Source organism: Bombus vosnesenskii, unplaced genomic scaffold (genome assembly GCF_011952255.1).
Source record: "Bombus vosnesenskii isolate JDL3184/JDL3185 unplaced genomic scaffold, Bvos_JDL3184-5_v1.1 scf7180000013351, whole genome shotgun sequence".
NCBI lineage: Eukaryota > Metazoa > Arthropoda > Insecta > Hymenoptera > Apidae > Bombus > Bombus vosnesenskii.
Window position 1 is genome coordinate 2,304,576 of NW_022882987.1, and position 19,661 is coordinate 2,324,236.

The 19,661-nt window shown below is 41.3% G+C and overlaps 1 protein-coding gene across 4 annotated transcripts in view; it reads left to right on the forward strand.

Annotated features, from left to right (window-relative positions):
- The window catches only part of LOC117236609 (homeobox protein homothorax), a 503,579-nt gene extending 486,775 nt beyond the window's left edge, over positions 1–16,804 (forward strand). For 3 of the 4 annotated variants that reach the window (XM_033499700.1, XM_033499704.1, XM_033499702.1), the window contains 2 exons: positions 8,643–8,811; positions 9,836–16,804. In XM_033499700.1, coding sequence (XP_033355591.1) covers positions 8,643–8,809 — 167 coding nt within the window. In that variant the 3' untranslated portion in view covers positions 8,810–8,811; positions 9,836–16,804. The remainder of the gene's footprint in view (positions 1–8,642; positions 8,812–9,835) is intronic. The other variant, XM_033499701.1, reaches the window with a different exon arrangement.
- Positions 16,805–19,661: the final 2,857 nt, after the last annotated feature.

Below are 19,661 nucleotides of genomic sequence, written 5' to 3' on the forward strand. Positions count from 1 at the left end.
AATCATACCATTTACGGATCTCATGTACGAGCCGGCAATGACATAGCGCCGCCGATTCGGCAGAAATTCATTGTGGAATCGTCACAATACACACTGGCCTCCGTGACACCGATATTATTCTCTCCTCGCCCGACGACATTATCTTCGATCGCCGTCGAAACGAACAATGCGCTAGGAAACGGTAGACGACACGGCACGAGAGAAAAAGTGGGAGACGCCGTTACAGGAGAATAGATAGAAAGAGAGCGAAAAACAGAGAAAAAAATACAGCATGGATAGTCGAAGGGAAAGAGTGTTAGGAAAAGAGAGAGGAAGCGAGAGAGTGAGAGAGAGAGACGAAGAGTGGGAGAGAGCAGGCAGCAGGCGGATGAGTTATTAGATCCGGCGTATCCGGTATTGCGTCGCGGATGACCAATAGTTTCATCGAGGGATTGTTGAAGGTTCCGGAGCACATTTCCGGTTTCCGCTCCACGAATCACTCTTCCCTTTCCCCGTCTTCTTCTTATCCGTGTCTGACTCCGCAACCTCTCGGAATTTGCTTGCCCGTGAACGACAAGGGCTGTATAAGGGGAGAGGGAGGATTTTGGCTCCCTCTGCTACCCACTAACCGTGACGATTTTCTCTCTTCCTCCTTCCATGAGACTCAAGGGTAGTTTGCCTCCCGATGTGCATTACTGTTTTAGCAAAACATTCTTGAGAGACCATTTTGGGTTTCAAAATGTTGATATTCTTAAATTTGGAGTACATGTTAGAAACGTATATCACGATGATATACGAAGTAACGTGATGTGTTTGCTACTTAGTATTAGAAACTAGAGACGTATATGCAGTATGACCCCATTTATCTGAATTCGTCGAAGGACAAATGGTTCATGTAAGTAGATCATTCATATAGTAGAAAGATTTCAATATCCTTCGTTAACTATGATTTTTTGTCGATCAGGTTAGATAAAAAATACATATGACGTACACACTCCGTCATCAATTTCAAGTGCGTTAAACGACTAGATGTAATTTCATCGAATCTATATTCGTATTCATCAGTGATTAACTACGATATTCTTGCAGAAAAAAGAAATTCTCACGACAATTTTCCACCATATAGAACGTTAGAATATGTCGGTAAGGCATGGACAACTACTGCACCATATCTCAACTTTTCCAAGAAAACAGATCCATAGCACTCGCTGGGCTCGCAGTCGGTTCCCGTCGCTAATTAAGTCGTCAATTTCGGTGGGAGCTCACGGGGGGCGGGTCGAACTTGCCGGCTCCTTTAAATCTTGCCGGAAGTTCGTTACTAGACTCGGCCACGGCGTGAACTCTCCGGGAACTGATGCTTGTTACTTAGACTGCTCATATTTATCACGGTTCTCGGCTGGTTCTCCTCAGGTTCGGTGGCCGCCCTTCTTCCGCGGTTTTCACACCGCGTTCCGCCGGTGAAAGCCCCTGGCAAACTCCTAGCTGCCGCGCTCGCCCGGGTTATGCCCTCTCCGTGGCTGGAAACCGGGCAGGCTCTTCGAACTGGAACTCCGGCCGAAACTCACGGTGTCGCTGGATAACTAAGTTCAGAAGCTCGGTTCGCCTCGGTTTCGTTCACCTTCCACCCCTTAACCCCTTCCCGCAAAAGGATTCCACGCTCGTCTTGGTTGCAGCCGGTCTCTCTAGGCTTCGACCTCTTACCACGGTTCCGTAGCTCCGGATCTACGTCTGAAACGCAAGCAGCCATCCAGCCGCTGGGCCGCAACCATAAGTTACTAATGTTGTTCCCGTGTTGGCGGGCGAACGCGCCACCGAGAAGGCACACCCCCAACCCTTTCCTCCCTCTATACGCCCCCGCAAAACGGATTTCGAAGTTTTACCTCGTTTCCGAGGGGATTATCTTCGCCGGTATAATAGATACGCTTTAGTGGCTGCACGAAGGTGTCTTTCCGTGTTTTGCGGTTTGCTCCGGCACGCTGATCAGAGGTAATCGCGGACGAAACTTTGCGCGAGAGGAAATCTATCGCGCAGCGCTTGTGATGCGGCTGTTTGATCTAACTTTTACGAGTTGGTTGTGTTACGTGGCCGAGCAGTAGATTGTAGTTGTTCGTGCGGTTTCACATTTTTCTAAATAACTAGAGACGTGAGATTCCTATGAAAATTTGCCTTTTATATACTTTGTGTATTTGAAATATTATTGTGTAGGTGTAGTTTTGTAAAATTACGCTGAGATGAATATCAGACGTTCGATGAAACTTTCACGAGTTTTTCGTCGTCTATATACTCTACGCAGTGCTAAAAAAATGGACTATGCATTTTAAATATCACATGTATTCTGTCTAATTTTAGAAATTTTCGATAAGAAGGATAGCGATAGCGTAGCATCCACGATGTAATTATGTGACGAGACATTTACTATTTTGTCATTTATGTGTATATCACGAGCAGTCTGGATGTTTATGCAAAATTTATACTTTTTTATGATTATAAAATTCATGAATATAAGACGAATAGACCCTCGGTAGAGATATATTTTACCGTTTAAATATCGCAATAGCTACTACATTATAGACATTTTGTATAATTTTGCACATTATATATTCACCGCATTCTTCGCATACATTCTCTACGATCTTGCACCTTTATATATTCTATAAACACATAAACATCCGCAACGTAATGATAAGATTTTGAATTTTACCATCGCTAATTTTATTTCGAGCCTAATTTATGTCCATTAATTACAGCTTGTTTCTCGTAGCTTTTGACGATATTAATGTCAATTCGTAGATAACGATAGAGTAAACGTGCTTCGAGATAGTCCATCCTGATTTTTTTTTTTTTTTTTGGACTTCATCGAATTTCATCGACTCTCGATACATACGGCTCGGGAACCGTCTCATAAATTTCGCCAGTCGTTTCTGCATCCGCAGTGGCTCACATAATTTATCATCGATTATAACGATGCACAGTTTAACGCGTCCTTATTAATCAATTCGCTGGCTATTTATTACGCGGCCAGCCAATTTGTAATCGTCGCTAATTCAGTCATTATTCAATTCTATAAATCGCCGGACGTCAAGGAAACGGAGTATTGACACTTCCCTCGCGCGATCTTCGCTTTGAATAATCGGCCTCTCTTTAATTTCATAGATCTCTAATAAAATATAGTACCGAATATACATAATTTCATTCAGTCGATTATTGTTATATTAACAAAGTGATTACGTGCCCGGATGTGTATGTTAAAGTGAGCGATCTGATAGAATTAAAAATGATACTGACTGAAAATCGTGTGAATATCTCAACAAGTGATCCGTATTAATTAAGTATTAATTAAGTGTTAATATATAGAAAGGGTGTCGCGTAGAAATCTGGCTGCGCGTAGAATTTCTGTCTAAAATACAATAAATCGGAAATGTAGAATAGAATCTTCCCTCTTGGAATCTCATTTTCCTATATAACTGCGGTGCGATTGAAAATTGGAGCAGTTTCGCGCGAATAATTGAAAAGTAGAATATGTTCGGTAAAAAAATCTTGTATGAATATCACGACATAGACAATGGCATTACATGTTACCAGTAGAATCAGTGTACATCTTTATTTATTGAAGTATTCTGCTTATTATTTGGAGATATTCACAATTATCACAAAAGTCAGAACAAACATAATTCTAACGCCATTCGAAGATTCAAATCCTTGGCCTGAATCGTCTTGACCCTTTAAACGACACACCAAAGTTACTCCCAGGCGCATCCTCGACATACTTTCTCGCAAGTTGCCGCGTCTGCAATTAACCTCATCCTCCAGGAGTGTCTTTAAAATAAATGACCGGCCACCACGGTATTGCACTCGTAGTTTCGGTGTTAAACCCCTTCGAGGAGGGTCCGAAGCGTGCCTAGGCGAGAAACTTCGCGGATTTACGCGCGTTAGTAACACGCTTCGAGCTAAGTACGAGCTTTATTACGCTGCATCAAGTTTTTCGTCGTTACCAATGTGACCCTCTCGTGTCATTGGCCTATCGGTCCTCGAATGCTTGCACGTCTCGAGCTTGAGGAAAGGTAACGCGGTATACACACTCGTGATGAAGGGTCCTCGGTTAACGAACTCCCTCTACGACTGTGAAGTGCTATCTCCACGAGGCTCAAAGGCGCTGTAAGAAGTGCCATTAAGGCGGCGATCATATCCTCCGATAGTTCGTCTTTGTGTATTAAAGCACGATGAAAGGTACGAAAGCGTTTGAGATACTCTGGAACCTGACGACCTGGAGATACCATCGATCCTTTTGTTCTTGATTCGATAATGGTCGATAGCGTGGTTTTGTAGGCTTCGTTATTTGAGCTACGATATGCCAAAATAGTGAGTTATACAGGGTGTCCGAGAATGTAAGTTATTTAGGATAGAGCTGGACGCTGTGGAATATCGTAATTGTATTTCATGGTGTCAGTATACCATAGTGTTAGTTCGTTTCTTCGTATCATTTTGCATCTGATTGTTTTTATACGTAACTTATATTGAAATCCGGTACGATTACTGTATTCCTTTCCATCTTTTATAATGTGTCGGTGGGACTTCGAATCAGTAACATTGTTATTTATACTACCGAGAGAGTTTCCTTGGTTTCGTACAGATAATTCAATATCACGATTAGTCTATAAAAGTGGTTCCTATCGCAATCCTATATGGCTTTTACGCTAATACAATGACTCTATTTCGAAGTAACTGATCCCTATTTCAATATCATTTTGAATAATCGCGAGTTTAAAATCACGTTTCCATATGAAGTTCTTATCGACTACCATTACAAGACTGTAACTTTCAACAAAAACTTGGATCATAATCATCCACCCGAGACAAGTCATACGAGCATACCGATCGTTTTACAGCCTCTTACGCCTCATCCTGCTCGAACAACGAGGAGAAAAACGAGAATTACAAGCTGAGATTGCAGCATCTGACAGGAGACGAGCGAACAAACGTTCGATTCGTTTCCCTGTGTGCGATCCCGCGGCGAAAAGGATCGGTAAGAACCGTTTTCCACCAATCACGGGTGCATGGAACGATTATCACGAGCCCGATGAAACAAGAGGGTCCGAGAACGATTCCTTTGAGCGTCTTTCGCGTTGCCCACGAAGGCTGTCATGGAATGTAATCTCGCGTTATAGCCGCCACGATATTCCACTAACGAGGGACGCACGCTTGTAGTGTGATTAAACCGCGCTATAACGCAGCGGGGCGTCCCAGGACGTCCAGGACCGGCCACAGTATGGGAAATTAAGGAATCGGCCGCGCGGGAGGCGTTCGAAGAAATCGCGCACTCGAGGAATACGCCACTGTGCGCGTCAGCTTCTCGTCTTTTTCTCCGTGTGCAAATTGCATCGTTAAGCGCACTCGCAGAGTCTCTTCTCTCGATTATTCCTCGCGAAATCAGTCGCGAATCGAAAGTTACATTCGCGTCGAGTCAAGACGAAGAAGAGGTGGAAAGGGTGTGCGTTTACTGGGAATGTGTTTGGTTGGTGTTACTGTGAAGTTGCTTGAATATATTCTATAGGATCTATCAGATACCATGATTTTGTTATTTGTACTGGAATCTTTTGAGGAAGGATGTAAATTGGTTCAGAATACTGTACCTAATTTCTATTCAATCTAGGGAATTAAATTAAAATTAATTGAGTAATGAAGGATGATGTTGAAAGAGGGTGGCAAGAGCTTATATATGACATTTATTTGTCCAATGTATTAGGTATTATTCCTACTTTTCATTTTCTCAAATATATTCTCAAATATATATATATATATATATATATATATATATATATATTTATATTATATTTATATTTATATTTATATTTGTATTATATTTTTGTTATATTATATATTATATTTATATTATATTTATATTTATATATATATTTGATATATATATATATATATATATATATATATATATATATATATATACGAAAGGAGATCATGTATGACGCTTTACTGATTCGTTATAGGAAAGGGGTTTCTACATTTCAAAACAATTTCAAATTAAATGAAGGAATGTCGGTAAGTGCTCAGTAGGTGATCCTACAAGTCATCTATCTCAAGCAAATTAAATTGCATTCTACTAGTTACTTAAAATTCTGACCATCTGTTTAAACCTTTCCACTACTTTGATTTAGTATAACTAACATATTTTCATAATATTTCTTGAAGTGCATATATTATTAAGAAGTGAACAAATTTATTTCAATATATTAAATGACAAACTTATTCTAATATAACAAATTGCTTTTTCAACATCTTCGTCGCACTTAACGGCAACTTAACAACAATTTCCAGCAGGAAATGGTATGCTGGTTCATCCAATGGTATTTTGGTTGTTTATTTCAATGAAGAAACGGAGAGGGAATTGAGGTTACGATGAAATTATTTGCGTGCCATCGTCGGTGCTCCCTCGTCAATCTGCAATTCTTTGAGTTCCTCCGTGGGGTAGAGCGAACGAATCTGGCGGAGTATGGAATTCGCGGCAGAAAAACACGCGTCCGGGAAAACGAAAGAGTCGTGGGATGGATAGAGATTGGCGAGGCAAAGAAACATTCGCGATAATTGTGATTTACGGTACGGTCGCGAAGCAAATCGCGAGGAGTCTGTTTGCAGCGCGTCACGTCCTAGAATTATCTGTTCCTTGAATAGTACAGAGATAAATATCGCACTTATTTGATTAATTATCAGTTGCGAAATTTGTATGAAAATTATTTTCCTTACTGTAAGAGAATTTCCGGTAAAAATCTTGCGATTGCGTTTTAGAATATTAGCCTCTTTTCTTACAATTTTTTCAGTATCTACTTAAGCAGACATTTGTTATTAACTACTGCACCGTATAAAACGCAAAAATGCTGAAAAATTAGACATAATTATTATCTAGTGAGCCTTATTGAAAAATTGAAGCTACAGATTGAGTAAACGTTACGCTTTATTCTTCGAAAGGGAATAACTATCCATGTCACTATAATTAAGCGAATCTGACCTAAATAAAAATCAAAGTATCTCAAAGAACGCTTTGTACACGCAATAAACATGGCGCGTTGCAAAATCTGTTAATTTTATCGTTCTAAATACCGAACTTTCAAATTACAATACTCGTCAGCGAAGATGAAATAATTCCCCTTGAGATAAATCACGAGTTATTCGAAATTACTTTCGCATACAGCTATCCATCCAGATTATCGCAATCTCCAGCACCCAACACACCTCCTCTATATATATATATACCATCGCTATTTATCAACACGTGGAACAATTACTCGCATTCGCTGTAGTATTTTACCAAGAAACCAAGTCTTAACGCAACAGCCTGACCCGCACAAAAGATCTCGCAAAACGAGCTCGTATTCGACAGGCAATAAACGACCAAACACGAGCAATATCGTTCCCTGGAAGATAGCCTGACCAGATTTGGCATAAGAAAGGCTTAGAAGAGTGTTCGACAATGGCCGGCCTCCGGTACGAGATTTCGAGATGACGCCGCCACCGCTCTCTTTCTTCCTCTCGTCCCATTTGCTCTTCGTCTCACCGCGTATTGGTGCCCGAGGGTAGGACGCAATCAGTGGCCTTGATTTATCGCGGCAATATACATTAAGATACCGACATTAAAACTAGGGGAGCGTCCCGTGGATTCCTGCTCCATTACCGCTTACGAAAAGAGAGAGGTGCTGTCGTCGCATCGACCGTTTCGATATACGAAGACGAAGATTGAATTCCCCGATGTCGAGTCCTGAGTGAATTGCTGGCGTCGTGTGCGTTTCCGGTCCGTACCTCTTTCCCGGTATTAGGGTTGCGTGGGGGATGGATCTTGTTTTAGATAGATGAATATATTGATATTCTCGAAGAGAATCCACCACTTTGGATATTCCCTATCTTTCGAACAGGGATGATGAATTTTCTCAGGTGACATGAACGCGTCGATGTAGTCGATGTCACGAATATTCATTGCCGTTTCAGTTCTTAAGCAAATTATCGTAGTTCTTTTTAAATAAAAGTGGGGAATTAATTAAGTTTGAGTGAACTTTGCCGTGGACCTTCTGTATATTGTGTTCGAAATAATCGTGAATATAGCAGTTTAAATGTCGATTATCGCTTCCAAATGAAGATTTTGCTGCGTGGAAAACTTGCAGCATACGATAATTTATGGCAAGGTGTCTAGTGATTCGGAGTAGTTATCGAGGTTTAGAATTAATCATTTAGAAGAAACGTACATAAAAGAGAATTCAAAGGTGGCAATCTGCAAAGGTGGAACTACTTTAATGAATGAGAGATTAGAATAGAATAAAAGATTCTAGCCACACATTAAAATAAAAGAAATGATATATCTTCGAGATCACGAGAATCCTAGTATCTTTGATTCTTCCTTTCAATATCTAATATATCGCATCAACTGCTATTCCCCTATTATCCCCAAAATTAAAAAAAAAGAAACAGAAGCTTAAGCACGTGACATTGACTGAAAACGATACACAGCTCGTTGGATCGCATTTTTAAATTCACGAAAACGTCATTTGATTTACCGCAGAGAAGAAAACGGCAAGCGAATGACGGTTTCAAGGGATCCAACAAGCTTTTCCAATATCCCCTCGCCAATTACAGGACAGTGATCTAACCGTAGTAACGTGTAGTGTTTCCGCCATTGTCCGCAGGTCCGAGCGGGGCGTACAGTCCGGACGCGACGATGGGTTACATGATGGACGGACAGGCGGCGAGCATGATGCACCGGCCGCCCGGTGATCCCACCTTCCACAATCAGTACCATTACCCGCCAGAGTACTATGGACATCACTTATAAAGGTACGTGGGAAAGTAGTTCGACCGGTTCCGCGTTGTACGTGCGACGTCGAACACGACACCGGCGGCCATCGTTGATTTGATAATCGAGTCGGTGACGAGCTCGATGACGATGGAAAGATTGATAGCCGGAAACGAAGATCGAACGGATGGTTAAATTGGTAAACGTTAATGAAAACCCGGATAAAGGGTTAAATTTGATGAAATACATGAAACATCGTTCTTATCATTGGGAAATTGTAAGTATTTCTTGGTATTATTGGTGGAAATGATATTGCGAGGTCGTGAATGGATCTCTTAATTCGTGTAGGATTTTCAATTTCTTGGACTTTGCTTGTCTTTTTATATTATGTGACTGCTTTTGTTATTGCGTTTGGTATCATTTTTTGATTCCGTGACTCTGAAAGTTCCTGATCGAAAAAATCAAAGTATTAAGTGGCTATATAGAAACAGACTGGTTGTAAAGAAATTCTTGAAAGCTTGAAACGGGAAATGTCTTTCATCGAAACTGTACTGCTTCCAATATTTCATCAAGATTGAATGCTATTAAAGTTCACGATATCTCCCGTTGAATAATAATTCCAATAAAAATTGTCCCATTTTTCAAGCGCTTGTGAGAACATTTATTGACAAAAAGTAATTTACGACTACATTAAAAATACGCGTTCTTATTTTTAAAAGGTATAAACATATCGCACAGTTGAAACTAGCCTCTCATGTCTTAACCTCAAAGTACTTCACCCCTGGAAGCACATCGATTCTATCTCCTAACAAATTTCACGGCCTTATCGTCTCTTTTCCACCAAGTATGATCGGAAGACTTGTACAAATCATAGATTCTCGTACTATTTCAAATTACCATTCAGTCAGTCACTTCCGGATATAGCAATCAAGTCAGTAATCAAACAATCCCTGAAGCTTTGAAAATTGCATATACAAAGCGGGGAAGAACGCTTTTTTCCATCGTCCTCGGGGCAAATAGAAAACGAACGGTTTTATTAATAGAATATGATTTGTCACATTGCAGCAGTAGTCGCAAATAAAGGTAGGCGATGGAATGACGATTCTTGCGGAACGGGAAACGTAGCAGCGTGACGGAAGCGCAGCGTGCTCCGGTTGGCGTTTAGAGCAAGGTGCACGGGGGCAACAAGGAGCGATTCGTCGCCTCCAGGGCGTGATCGACGCGGAAGCGGAGAGATATTTCTCGGCAGCGTCGCACGTCGAGGCTCGTGGTGCCAGCTGTTCGAGCCAGGAGCACACGATGCGGACGGTGGAAGCGGAAAAACAGCCGTCGGTCTGGTTGTGGCTCGGAAATCGAGTATCGAGGCGGGGCAAAAGAAACTCGTGAAGAACAGGAGAAAGAAAGAGAGTCAAAGGACGGCGGATTCGTTCGCCAAAGCAGAGAAAGGCTCCGTTGGCGGAGAAAGGCCGACACGGGGCGTGTGGATCGCGTGGAACCGGAAGCAAGATGGCTGGAGAGAAAGAGAAAAGAAAACAAATGGCGAGAGACGCGCGGCTTGAACGAGGACGAGAGTACGAGGAGCCGCGTAATACGATGGAAATTCATGTGATTGTTCTGTGTACAAATGTCGCGGTGTAATATTGTAGTGATCGAAGAATTTAAATGTTAAATTTTAATACGGTCGCGATCGAGCTATTATTAATTAACGATTATATAGAGAGGACATTGGGGGCTACGAACGAGGTAACCTCGAACAGAGTGATATAGGCAATTTCTAGCGGGCATGTGTACATTAAGAATGAGTGGTAAGAAAAGCGGGATAAATAAAAAGGTAGAAAAATACAAGTAACGAAAGTGGTAGAGGGGGTTGGAGAACTAAGGCAAACCCGATACTCGCGAACTCAGATCCGATTTAATTAATAGATAGATATCCACGTGCGGAGAGAGACGATGAAACGGAAAATTCAGAAGTTCTGGAGGCACGAAACTACGGAGAATGGAATTCAATATGATCGAACGGTATATATATGTATATATATATACACACAAACGCGCGCGCGCAGATGCGCATCCATGTGTATAGATATATATGGGTGTATAAATAAATATATATAGGGAAAAGAATTTTAGATACGTGGTGGGTGGCGTTTCGGAAGCCTACTAGGAAATGAAATGAGAGGAAGATAAGTGTGGGGAAAATTGAGAAATAGTCCGTTCAAACGTTTAATAAACGTTTAACAAACGCATGTACGCACGATCAAAACGTAAATGCGAATCCGATAATGAAAAAACGGTGCGAGGGTAAAGAATATAGGCAATGTGAGGAACTGAATGGAACAAATTTAAGAATAGAAAAACATAAACGAACGAAACAAAAGGACGCAGCAGAACAAAAGAGAAACTTTTAGGACAGAAGAATGAAATCGACGCGTGTGCCGGACTCGAGCGTCGATCACATTCACTTGCATATATATAGGTGACATTGAAATTTGTACAGTTATTAATTATAAATGAATTTACTAATTAAAGGAAGGAGTTATCATATAATATAAATATATACATAACAGACACACACACTGAAGTAACATGTGCGCCCCCCTCCCCCGATTGTAATATATATATACAAGCAAGCGTTTTAATTGGACTTTGGGACGATAATTATTCTCGTGTGTGTTGTGCCGTGTTCGATGTGCGTACTGGACCGAGGAGACGCGTCGAAAGAATAAAAAAAGGAAAGAAACGGGAAACAAGAAGAATAGGTAAAAAAGCAAAGAAACGGATAGCAAAAGCGGGTAAAGTACACCGAAACAGACATGACGATAGTGCGCGAAAATGTGCGAGCGCGAGGAAGGAGAATAGTATACGCAAGCGACAGTTGGTGAGGGATTATATATATTTATATATATGGAAAAAGGTATATATATAAATATAAATAAATATATATGTATATACATATATACATATATACACAAAAATATAGATACCTGCGAGAAGATCAGACGGTTCTTCGTCATTCTACAACTCGATGACACAGTTAGACCTCTCCTCCCCGACCTGTCCGACTCCACACGTATAGAAAACGATACACACGCGTAAACACACACACATATATAACATATACAGCGATACAGAGGAAAACACGTAGACACAGGCGCGCGTAAAATGAGCGTTATTACCCAAGCCCCGTCTCCCCGCACCGTAAGGATAATTACGAAAGGAAAGGAACGCGCGAGAATCTAAAAACAGGCGAACTACATGCGATCTACAAGTTTAATTAATATAATATATTGTGTATATATATAAATAGTTAATTGAACCGCGGCGAGCGTGGGAAGGGAGGAGGGCAAAGGAATACCCAAGATCGGCAAGGCTTTACGAGAGATGTTCGCGACCGCGCAGAATTCTCTCGCTCTCGTCTTTCCGCTCCTTTCTTTTCCTGCCGTTTTCTTTTCCCCTAGCCGCACCGCGGGGAGGTGAAAGGGCTCGGTAATAAACGGAGAATCTGTGGACCAGTGAGATCCTCGGCGAACAGTGGAGGTTGAATCGGGAAATACGTGCGACAACGAGGAGTATCGTATTGGAACACATTGGTTGGTTTCTTTCGTTCTCGTCTTCTCTTAGTTTGTAATTCTTCCTTTCTCCAATTAGTCACTTTTTGGATACATACATACATATATATATATGGAATAAATATCAAGAGCTTAAAGAAGATACTATTTATTTCATTCAGTACTATTAAAGATAATAATCGAGACGAATGTCATGCCCTTTTTTATTCGCCTATGTCTCAAAACAGAACGAATTGGCCCTATAAGACGTAATCCTTCTAGTTTGCTGTCAAAAAGGAGAAAACCCGCCCATCGATTTAATTTTTGTATTAATGGAAAAGTTTCTAGCAAAACTGCCTACGATATCGCAGTGAAATTCTCGAGTAACCCAACGACACCGCATTGTGCCTCGGGCAAAGAGAAACATCAAAATCAATGAAATTTCGAATATTTACAACGATCCAAAATTGGTTGCAGCTTCGTCGAAATTTTTCCCATTTCCAAGAATAAGTTTGAGAACGAGATCAAATTTCGTCCGAAACATGGACGACATTTCTACGAAACTGTTGATCGGTATTCACGATCTATCGAAATTCCATTGGATTCTCGAAACGAATGCAGCTCGTGACTGTAATCGCTGTGTATATTGGATGGAACTAGCCTTAGAACTGTCTCGAAACAGATCGTCGAATAAAATCGCAACTGTAAGATGGGCCATTTTGATCTCGACACTTTTCTCGACACTTTTCTCGTCCTTCCCGTATCGTTTTCCTTTCAGAAATTACTTACCCCGTTGTTCATACAATTTTTTTAACAAACTAATTGACGCAGTTACGATGCTGAAAATTTCTTTAGTGAACAATTTTTATTTCGTATTTTTATTTTGAATAACTTTCCAAACATTGCTTCAACGTTTAATTTTATTCGGTAGACAAGAAACGCAGAAAAGAATCGAAGAAAGAGGGAAAGAAAGAAGCGATACAAGCAAAGAGTATACACAAGCGAAGCGAATTTTTGTGATGTAAGGATAAAGGAGAGAGAACATGAATTAGAGAGAAAGTGTTAAAAATTTAATTAAATTAAACGTCGATTATAAATCAACGCATGGAAGGATGAATAGCGTGAAGTTCGAAATAGCTCGTCCTAGGTATCTTTTGATAATCGGGTGAATTGCTCGATAACAGGAGAAACGGAACGAAGGTAAGGAGAAGGGAAATTGTGAGAGAGGCTTAGGAGAAAGAAGATGCGAACGAACGAAAGAAACACAGAGCATACGAGACAAATTTTATCGATATTTTCAATACGCCCGCATACACGCAATTCTTGTATAAAAAATTTTAATGTAAACACACTGCTCTTGCCGCGAGTCGTGACGTTCACGAGAAAATCGATGCTGTCGTTTCTCGTTACCCCTGTTCGATCTCAAAATACGATCTTTCAAATTGTATTTGCGAGAAAAGTCAATCTTCTACGGAACGATAACGCGAAACGACGCTCGATTTTTTTCTAGCCACGGTCGAGCGGCGTATTAGTATACTGAAAGAAAAAAAAATGATAACCTACGTATACCGAAAGACTCAGGTGCGAGAGAAGTCAGTTATAGGTCCTGGTTAATTGGTGAAATTTCCGACACTCGTCGAGATCCATCGCGACCGATTTTCCGATCGGTGAGCGCGAGTACGCGTGCGTAGCTCCTCTTCACGAATGCGACAATCGATCGTGCGATCCTTCATCCGCGAATTTTTTTCCAAATTTCGACAATTCGAATCTGTCACTTGAAACGAAAAATACGAAAACTAAAAAAGAAATGTATAAAAAACTGAAAAGAGAAAAGCAGGAACATGAAAACGCGTTAGCATCACGTTTTCCCGGTTGAAATTTCTCGACGACCTGGTTACCTGGATACATCGTATACGAGAAAAGGCGAAAATAGTAGAATCTCGCGCGTTCGAAATCGTCCCGCGGCTACGACGTGTTTTTTAACATTTTGATGCAAATTCTCCCAATATTTTTAGTAAGAGCTTTTTACGTCACGGGGACTGAGACTTTATACCATTTTACTGAATAAGCAGCGTCGTTCTCGTAGACGTGGAATTTTTTCGTTTTTATCCGAATTCGACCTTGTCAATGCTAGAGGGGACGATCTCGCGACGTCCGATGAACAATCGTATAATACATAATCGATTATCAAATACGAGACAATCATGGAGACGAACGCGGATGATGGCCGACGAAATGATGCCTAATTGAGCACGATCGTTTACGGAGCGAAGTGTTCTTACGAATTCTATTTGTTGTACGATATATTGTTTAGTTTTGTTAATGACCGCTCCGTCGATCGTTTCCGATTCCGCGCCGATTCGTCGTCGCGCATACGAGAAATTTCAATGGGAATCTTTAGCTAGAGCTTTATCAAAATCGTTTTACCAAATAAAATGAAACAATATTTCCAAACAAATGAAATTATAAAACGAGAATGTAAATGAGCAACATTGGGCCGTCGTTTTCGTCTGTGATGAATTTCTCGAGTAGATTGATACACGGTAAATGTCCCGATTTACCAGCGACTAGGGACTACGACAACGACGATTAAATTATTTTTTCATGAAGAAGATCGATGTCCGATGAAAATCCCGATGGAACAGACGCCGGTGGAACGTTCGTCGGCGCATTTCCGTAGCAGCATGCGAAAGTGCAACGTCCATGGTGGACTCGCGTACGAACACGACTCCGTCTTTTTACCCCGCTCGCTGACACACCACCCCCGAGGTCGGAGAACGCGATCAATATTTTCGTGGAAATGCCCGGCGACGCGTTACCCGGCGAAGAAAAGAGTAAAAGGGGGAGAAGGAAAGAGGAATAAACAAAAATATAGAAAATAAAAGTAGGATCGCATGAACGATTAACGAAAAGAGCCTATACAATTGGTGCGAGATGTATAGACGTGTAAAAAGGGAAATGAAAGAACGAACGGAAAGAAAACATAATGTTGTAGCGCTTATGAAAGGAATGTGAAGACGGCGGCGAACGGACGACGTTTATTGGCTGTTCGTTTTCTAAATGAGTTCACCCGATTGAATGAATCATCGCCTTAAAAATGTATACGAAGTAACAGTAAGGTATCTAAGTAATAATCATGTTAGAAGGTAAAGAAACTTAAAACAAAGATTTTATGAGCGACGACAAGAGCGGCTATAGGGCAACGAGAGAACGCGAGTGAGAATGAGAGAGAAAGAGTCTGAGAGAAATAGAGTGGTAGCGAGACAACGGTGCGATCGAAGAAATAAATGCTGTGTATGAAAGGAACACGTGAATGAACGAGCGAATGGAATGAAGCGACTAGGAAGAAATGATGGACAAGGAAGAGATGGCGCGAAAGTGTAAAAAAAGGAGAAGAAGAAAGAGTAATGTATAATTATCGTGTAATTACGGAAGAACGACGATGTTAGTAACCGCGTTGCCGGCGTTGGCGGCGATGATCATAATGACGACAGCGATAACGAGTGTTGGGCGGGGTTTGTCGGCCACCTGAAGATCGCCACTAATCGTCATTATGATCATCAAGCGATGAAATGATTACGAAATAACGCTGATGATGATGCTATTCACAACAATGATGATACTGATGATGATATATGATGATGATTATGATTATGCTGATGGTGACGATGATGTGTATAGTAAGCTAAAAATTTATTATATCGGTATGGAATCAGATTTTTTCAACTGTTTGCGTATTGACGACCTATTGACACTCTTAAGTAAAAAAGATTAAAAAATGCAAAAATAAGAGGAACGGTAAATAAATTGAACAAAAAAAAAATGGAAAAAAGAAAACTTAATCGAATCAAACTGTGTTCTGTGTTTGTGAAATCGGGAAAAAAACACCGCTTCTTCGATCGTTGTTTCAGCACGATTGTGATAGCGCGACGACGCGGAAATTACGATACGCGTGTGGTCGTGCGGGAGGTGGTTCCTCCTTCGACCCCTCGAGAATCCCCGGGGCGAGGATGTTCGTTGATCCCTCGCGTCGATCTACGTATATTCTCACCTCTCTCTCGAGCAACTCAGAGAGCGAAAGAGAGAGAGAGAGACGCGTGTGAAACGGAACTAAAGGAAACACGTAGAAACAGAACAAAACACAGTGAAACGGAAACTGATACCTGTCGATGTAAAATATTAGTATTAACATATACGTGGGATTACGTGCACACACGCGTCCATCCGTTAACAAGAAAATGTGTCTGGACACGCGCGTACACGCGTCCCCGGCTTGCGTAGAGACGCGTGACGGCGTCTCTGGCATAGAGGGAACAGAGTCGATCAATCGCGTGAATTGGCCCGGATCGATTGTGTTCAAAACACTCACGGATCGCAACGTGATGACGATGAAAGGAAGGACGATGTCAAAGGTGGTCTATGTTAGAGAGTGTCCATTGTATAGTGTTTTTTTGAAACGTGAGCATTAAATGCTACATCTTGTGTACGCCCTCTTGTGTCCAGTCTTTTATTTCACAGTGCTCGCGAGTAAATACGTTGACGTGGGTGTGATGCTCGTACGTCTCGTTTTCGAATATGTTTTTCTTTCCTTATTTTTCCTTTTTCTTATTTTTATTGGTTCTTTTGTAAGACTCTTTCTGAAAAATGTTCGAGGGAACAGTACTGCGCGGAAGAAATCGTCCTTCAATTTTGTTGGAGCATCACGCGCGCATCGCATTTTATCACGAGTGACAAGGCGTTGCTCCAGTTCCTTTTTCCCGTCTACTAGAAGTCTACGGAACTTGGCCGATTTTCTCATATTCAAATCAAGTTAATTTCATTTTGCTGCAATTTTATACATTAAAAATAGTTCACATACCCAGTAAAATAAAGTAAACATTCACCTTGTATCCCTGAAAAATTCTCATACGATCTTTAAAAATAGCCAAGTTTCCACTTTATATAAACTATAAACTATAGAAACCAAGTCAACTCTATCAACTCTATCGCAATTCAACCTCGACAGCCTTTGAAAATTCACCTTCCTTTCTCTCGAAGCAGGTAAGTCATGATACGCTACATATTTCAACTATAGATACCCTTATCAACCCTCGAAAACCATAAATATTCTCGATCATCCCAATCGTCGGACCATAGTCAGGACCGTTTCACACAATCGACATATGAACCAAACTAAATGAGATTCCAACGTGCCTCGAATGACGTTCGAACGATGTTGGATGCACGACGAGTTGTCGAATTCTGGCAAGGTGGACGCAACGGAGAATCGTTAGCGAGCTGTCGATGGCTCCGCTTTGTTATCCGCAAAGGTCACCCCCTCGGTCAGACTGAAAAACGAAAGGGTGCCGTCGATGTATAAAACACGCGTTTGCGATCCGCATCGTCGCATCCCCTGGACCGTGTTTCCTGTTCCTGCCTTCTCTCCAACCCCATCCACACTCTCTCCCCACCCTCTCCTAGTTCGCCTGTGCTCGTTCTGAAATATGATAGGGGCCGCGTATCCACCGTAGGTGCCAATTACCGCTGATGGTTATTCCATGGAAATGGACCTTGTTACGCGAGTGTCGAGAATCAAGGGGAAGGCACCAATTATTTTCGCTGCCGTCGATGCTTTCTGGCGGGCGTCAGAGCCGGGAAAGCGCCGACTCGGCGCTCTGTCGTCGACGTTTTCCACCTTCTAACGAGACAAATCGTGATCCCAGGCGTCCCCTTTCTTCTCGCCATCGCGACAGTTCGTTTCGCTGCGTCGATTGTTTTTCTTTTTTCGTTTTATTTGGCGCGCGTGGGTGGCACGGCCACCGAGATGGATCGAAGTAACGCGTGAGTAGCTTTGCGGGGGTGAGTTCTGGTATTATGGTCAATGTTTTGACGGATAGAATGAAATACTCGTAAAATAAGGTAGAGCAAAATAAGAATTCTTGCGTCTGAGTACAAGCAAAGGTACCAAAAGCTTAATGAAAAATTACTTTTTATAAGAAATCTTGTCCGACATAAATTTTTGTTAAATTAGATAATGGCAAATATAAATAAGATATCGAAGACATCGGGTGTTAATTAAAAATTCCGATTTAATGAGATTTTGGTGACTTTGGAAAGCGATGATAACGGATGGGAGTTGATTATCGCGGAAAGTTGGTTGAACGAGCGGGTTCTCTCGTCAGACACGGGTGAACGCGTCAGGAAGTCGGCAATACATTAGACGAGACGCTCCGCGAGCAAACAATCTCGTAATGGCAGCACGGCACGGCTGACTGGTGGCGCGGTAATGAGATATTAGACTCGAGGTTGGCCTGCCAGAAGGGAGTGGCCACTTCGGAGTAGTAATGCGCGATAGGCAGCCGTTTATGCCGTACGAACTCGAGGGTCATTATTAGGGAGCGCTGCTAAGGGGCTGGTATCGCTTTCTCTCCTGGGACGCGATTAGGATGTTGTTTTCTTCGATGTCTTCGCGTACCGAATTGCCAACCGAACCACAGAACTCAGAAACATCCTGCTCCTTCAAGAAGAATATTTTGACGAGACTATATATCATCTACTAAATTGGTAGCTATAGCTTGAAAGCGGCTTTGCATTCTTATAAGATTAATCTCATAAGCCCATGTTGCATAAACTCAATATTATTTGTAACTTTTTTCAATCAATTTACGTTATTGAATTCTGTTTATTGATATCATCGATGTAAACGGTAATTCGTAGAAATTTCTAGATATTTTCTTTAAGTCACTATTTCTCCTACTAATTAGATCTTATAATTTTATGATGTTTAAAAAAAAATACCCCTTTTTTATCATGGAAACTTTTTATGTATTTAAAATATTTACTATTCTAATATCTGTTTTGTGTTTTGATGACACATTATATAAGTGACTTTATTTGCCATTTTCAGGAATGTTCATGCAACTTCTTGGTGTTATTTCACTGCATAGTTCTTAATGTCTCAAAAATGGAAAAGAAACGAAAGCTGTTGTACAAGTGCTGTTTTAGCCATTAACCCCTTAATCTACGATTTACGTTCGAAAATTTTGGACCGAAAACGTAAACAAGCTATTATATATTATATTATATATTATATTTGGCCCGATCATCGTACTACGGGCTATGCCCGTAGTTGTAGGTTAAAGGGTTAATTTGATAAAAAAGAAAGATCTCAGACTAGCAAACACGTTCCATTAAGATCGTTAACAGTCGCTCGGCGCGTAACTAGAATCGCGAAAACTTGGTTGCGCGACACGGAGACGATCGGATCTGAGAGGCAGTGTCAACTACGCGTTTATCTCTTAAACGCTTTCCCGGTGTTATTTTTCAGCGTCCGCCTTTCCGTTCAGAACCGAAAGCATCGTGCG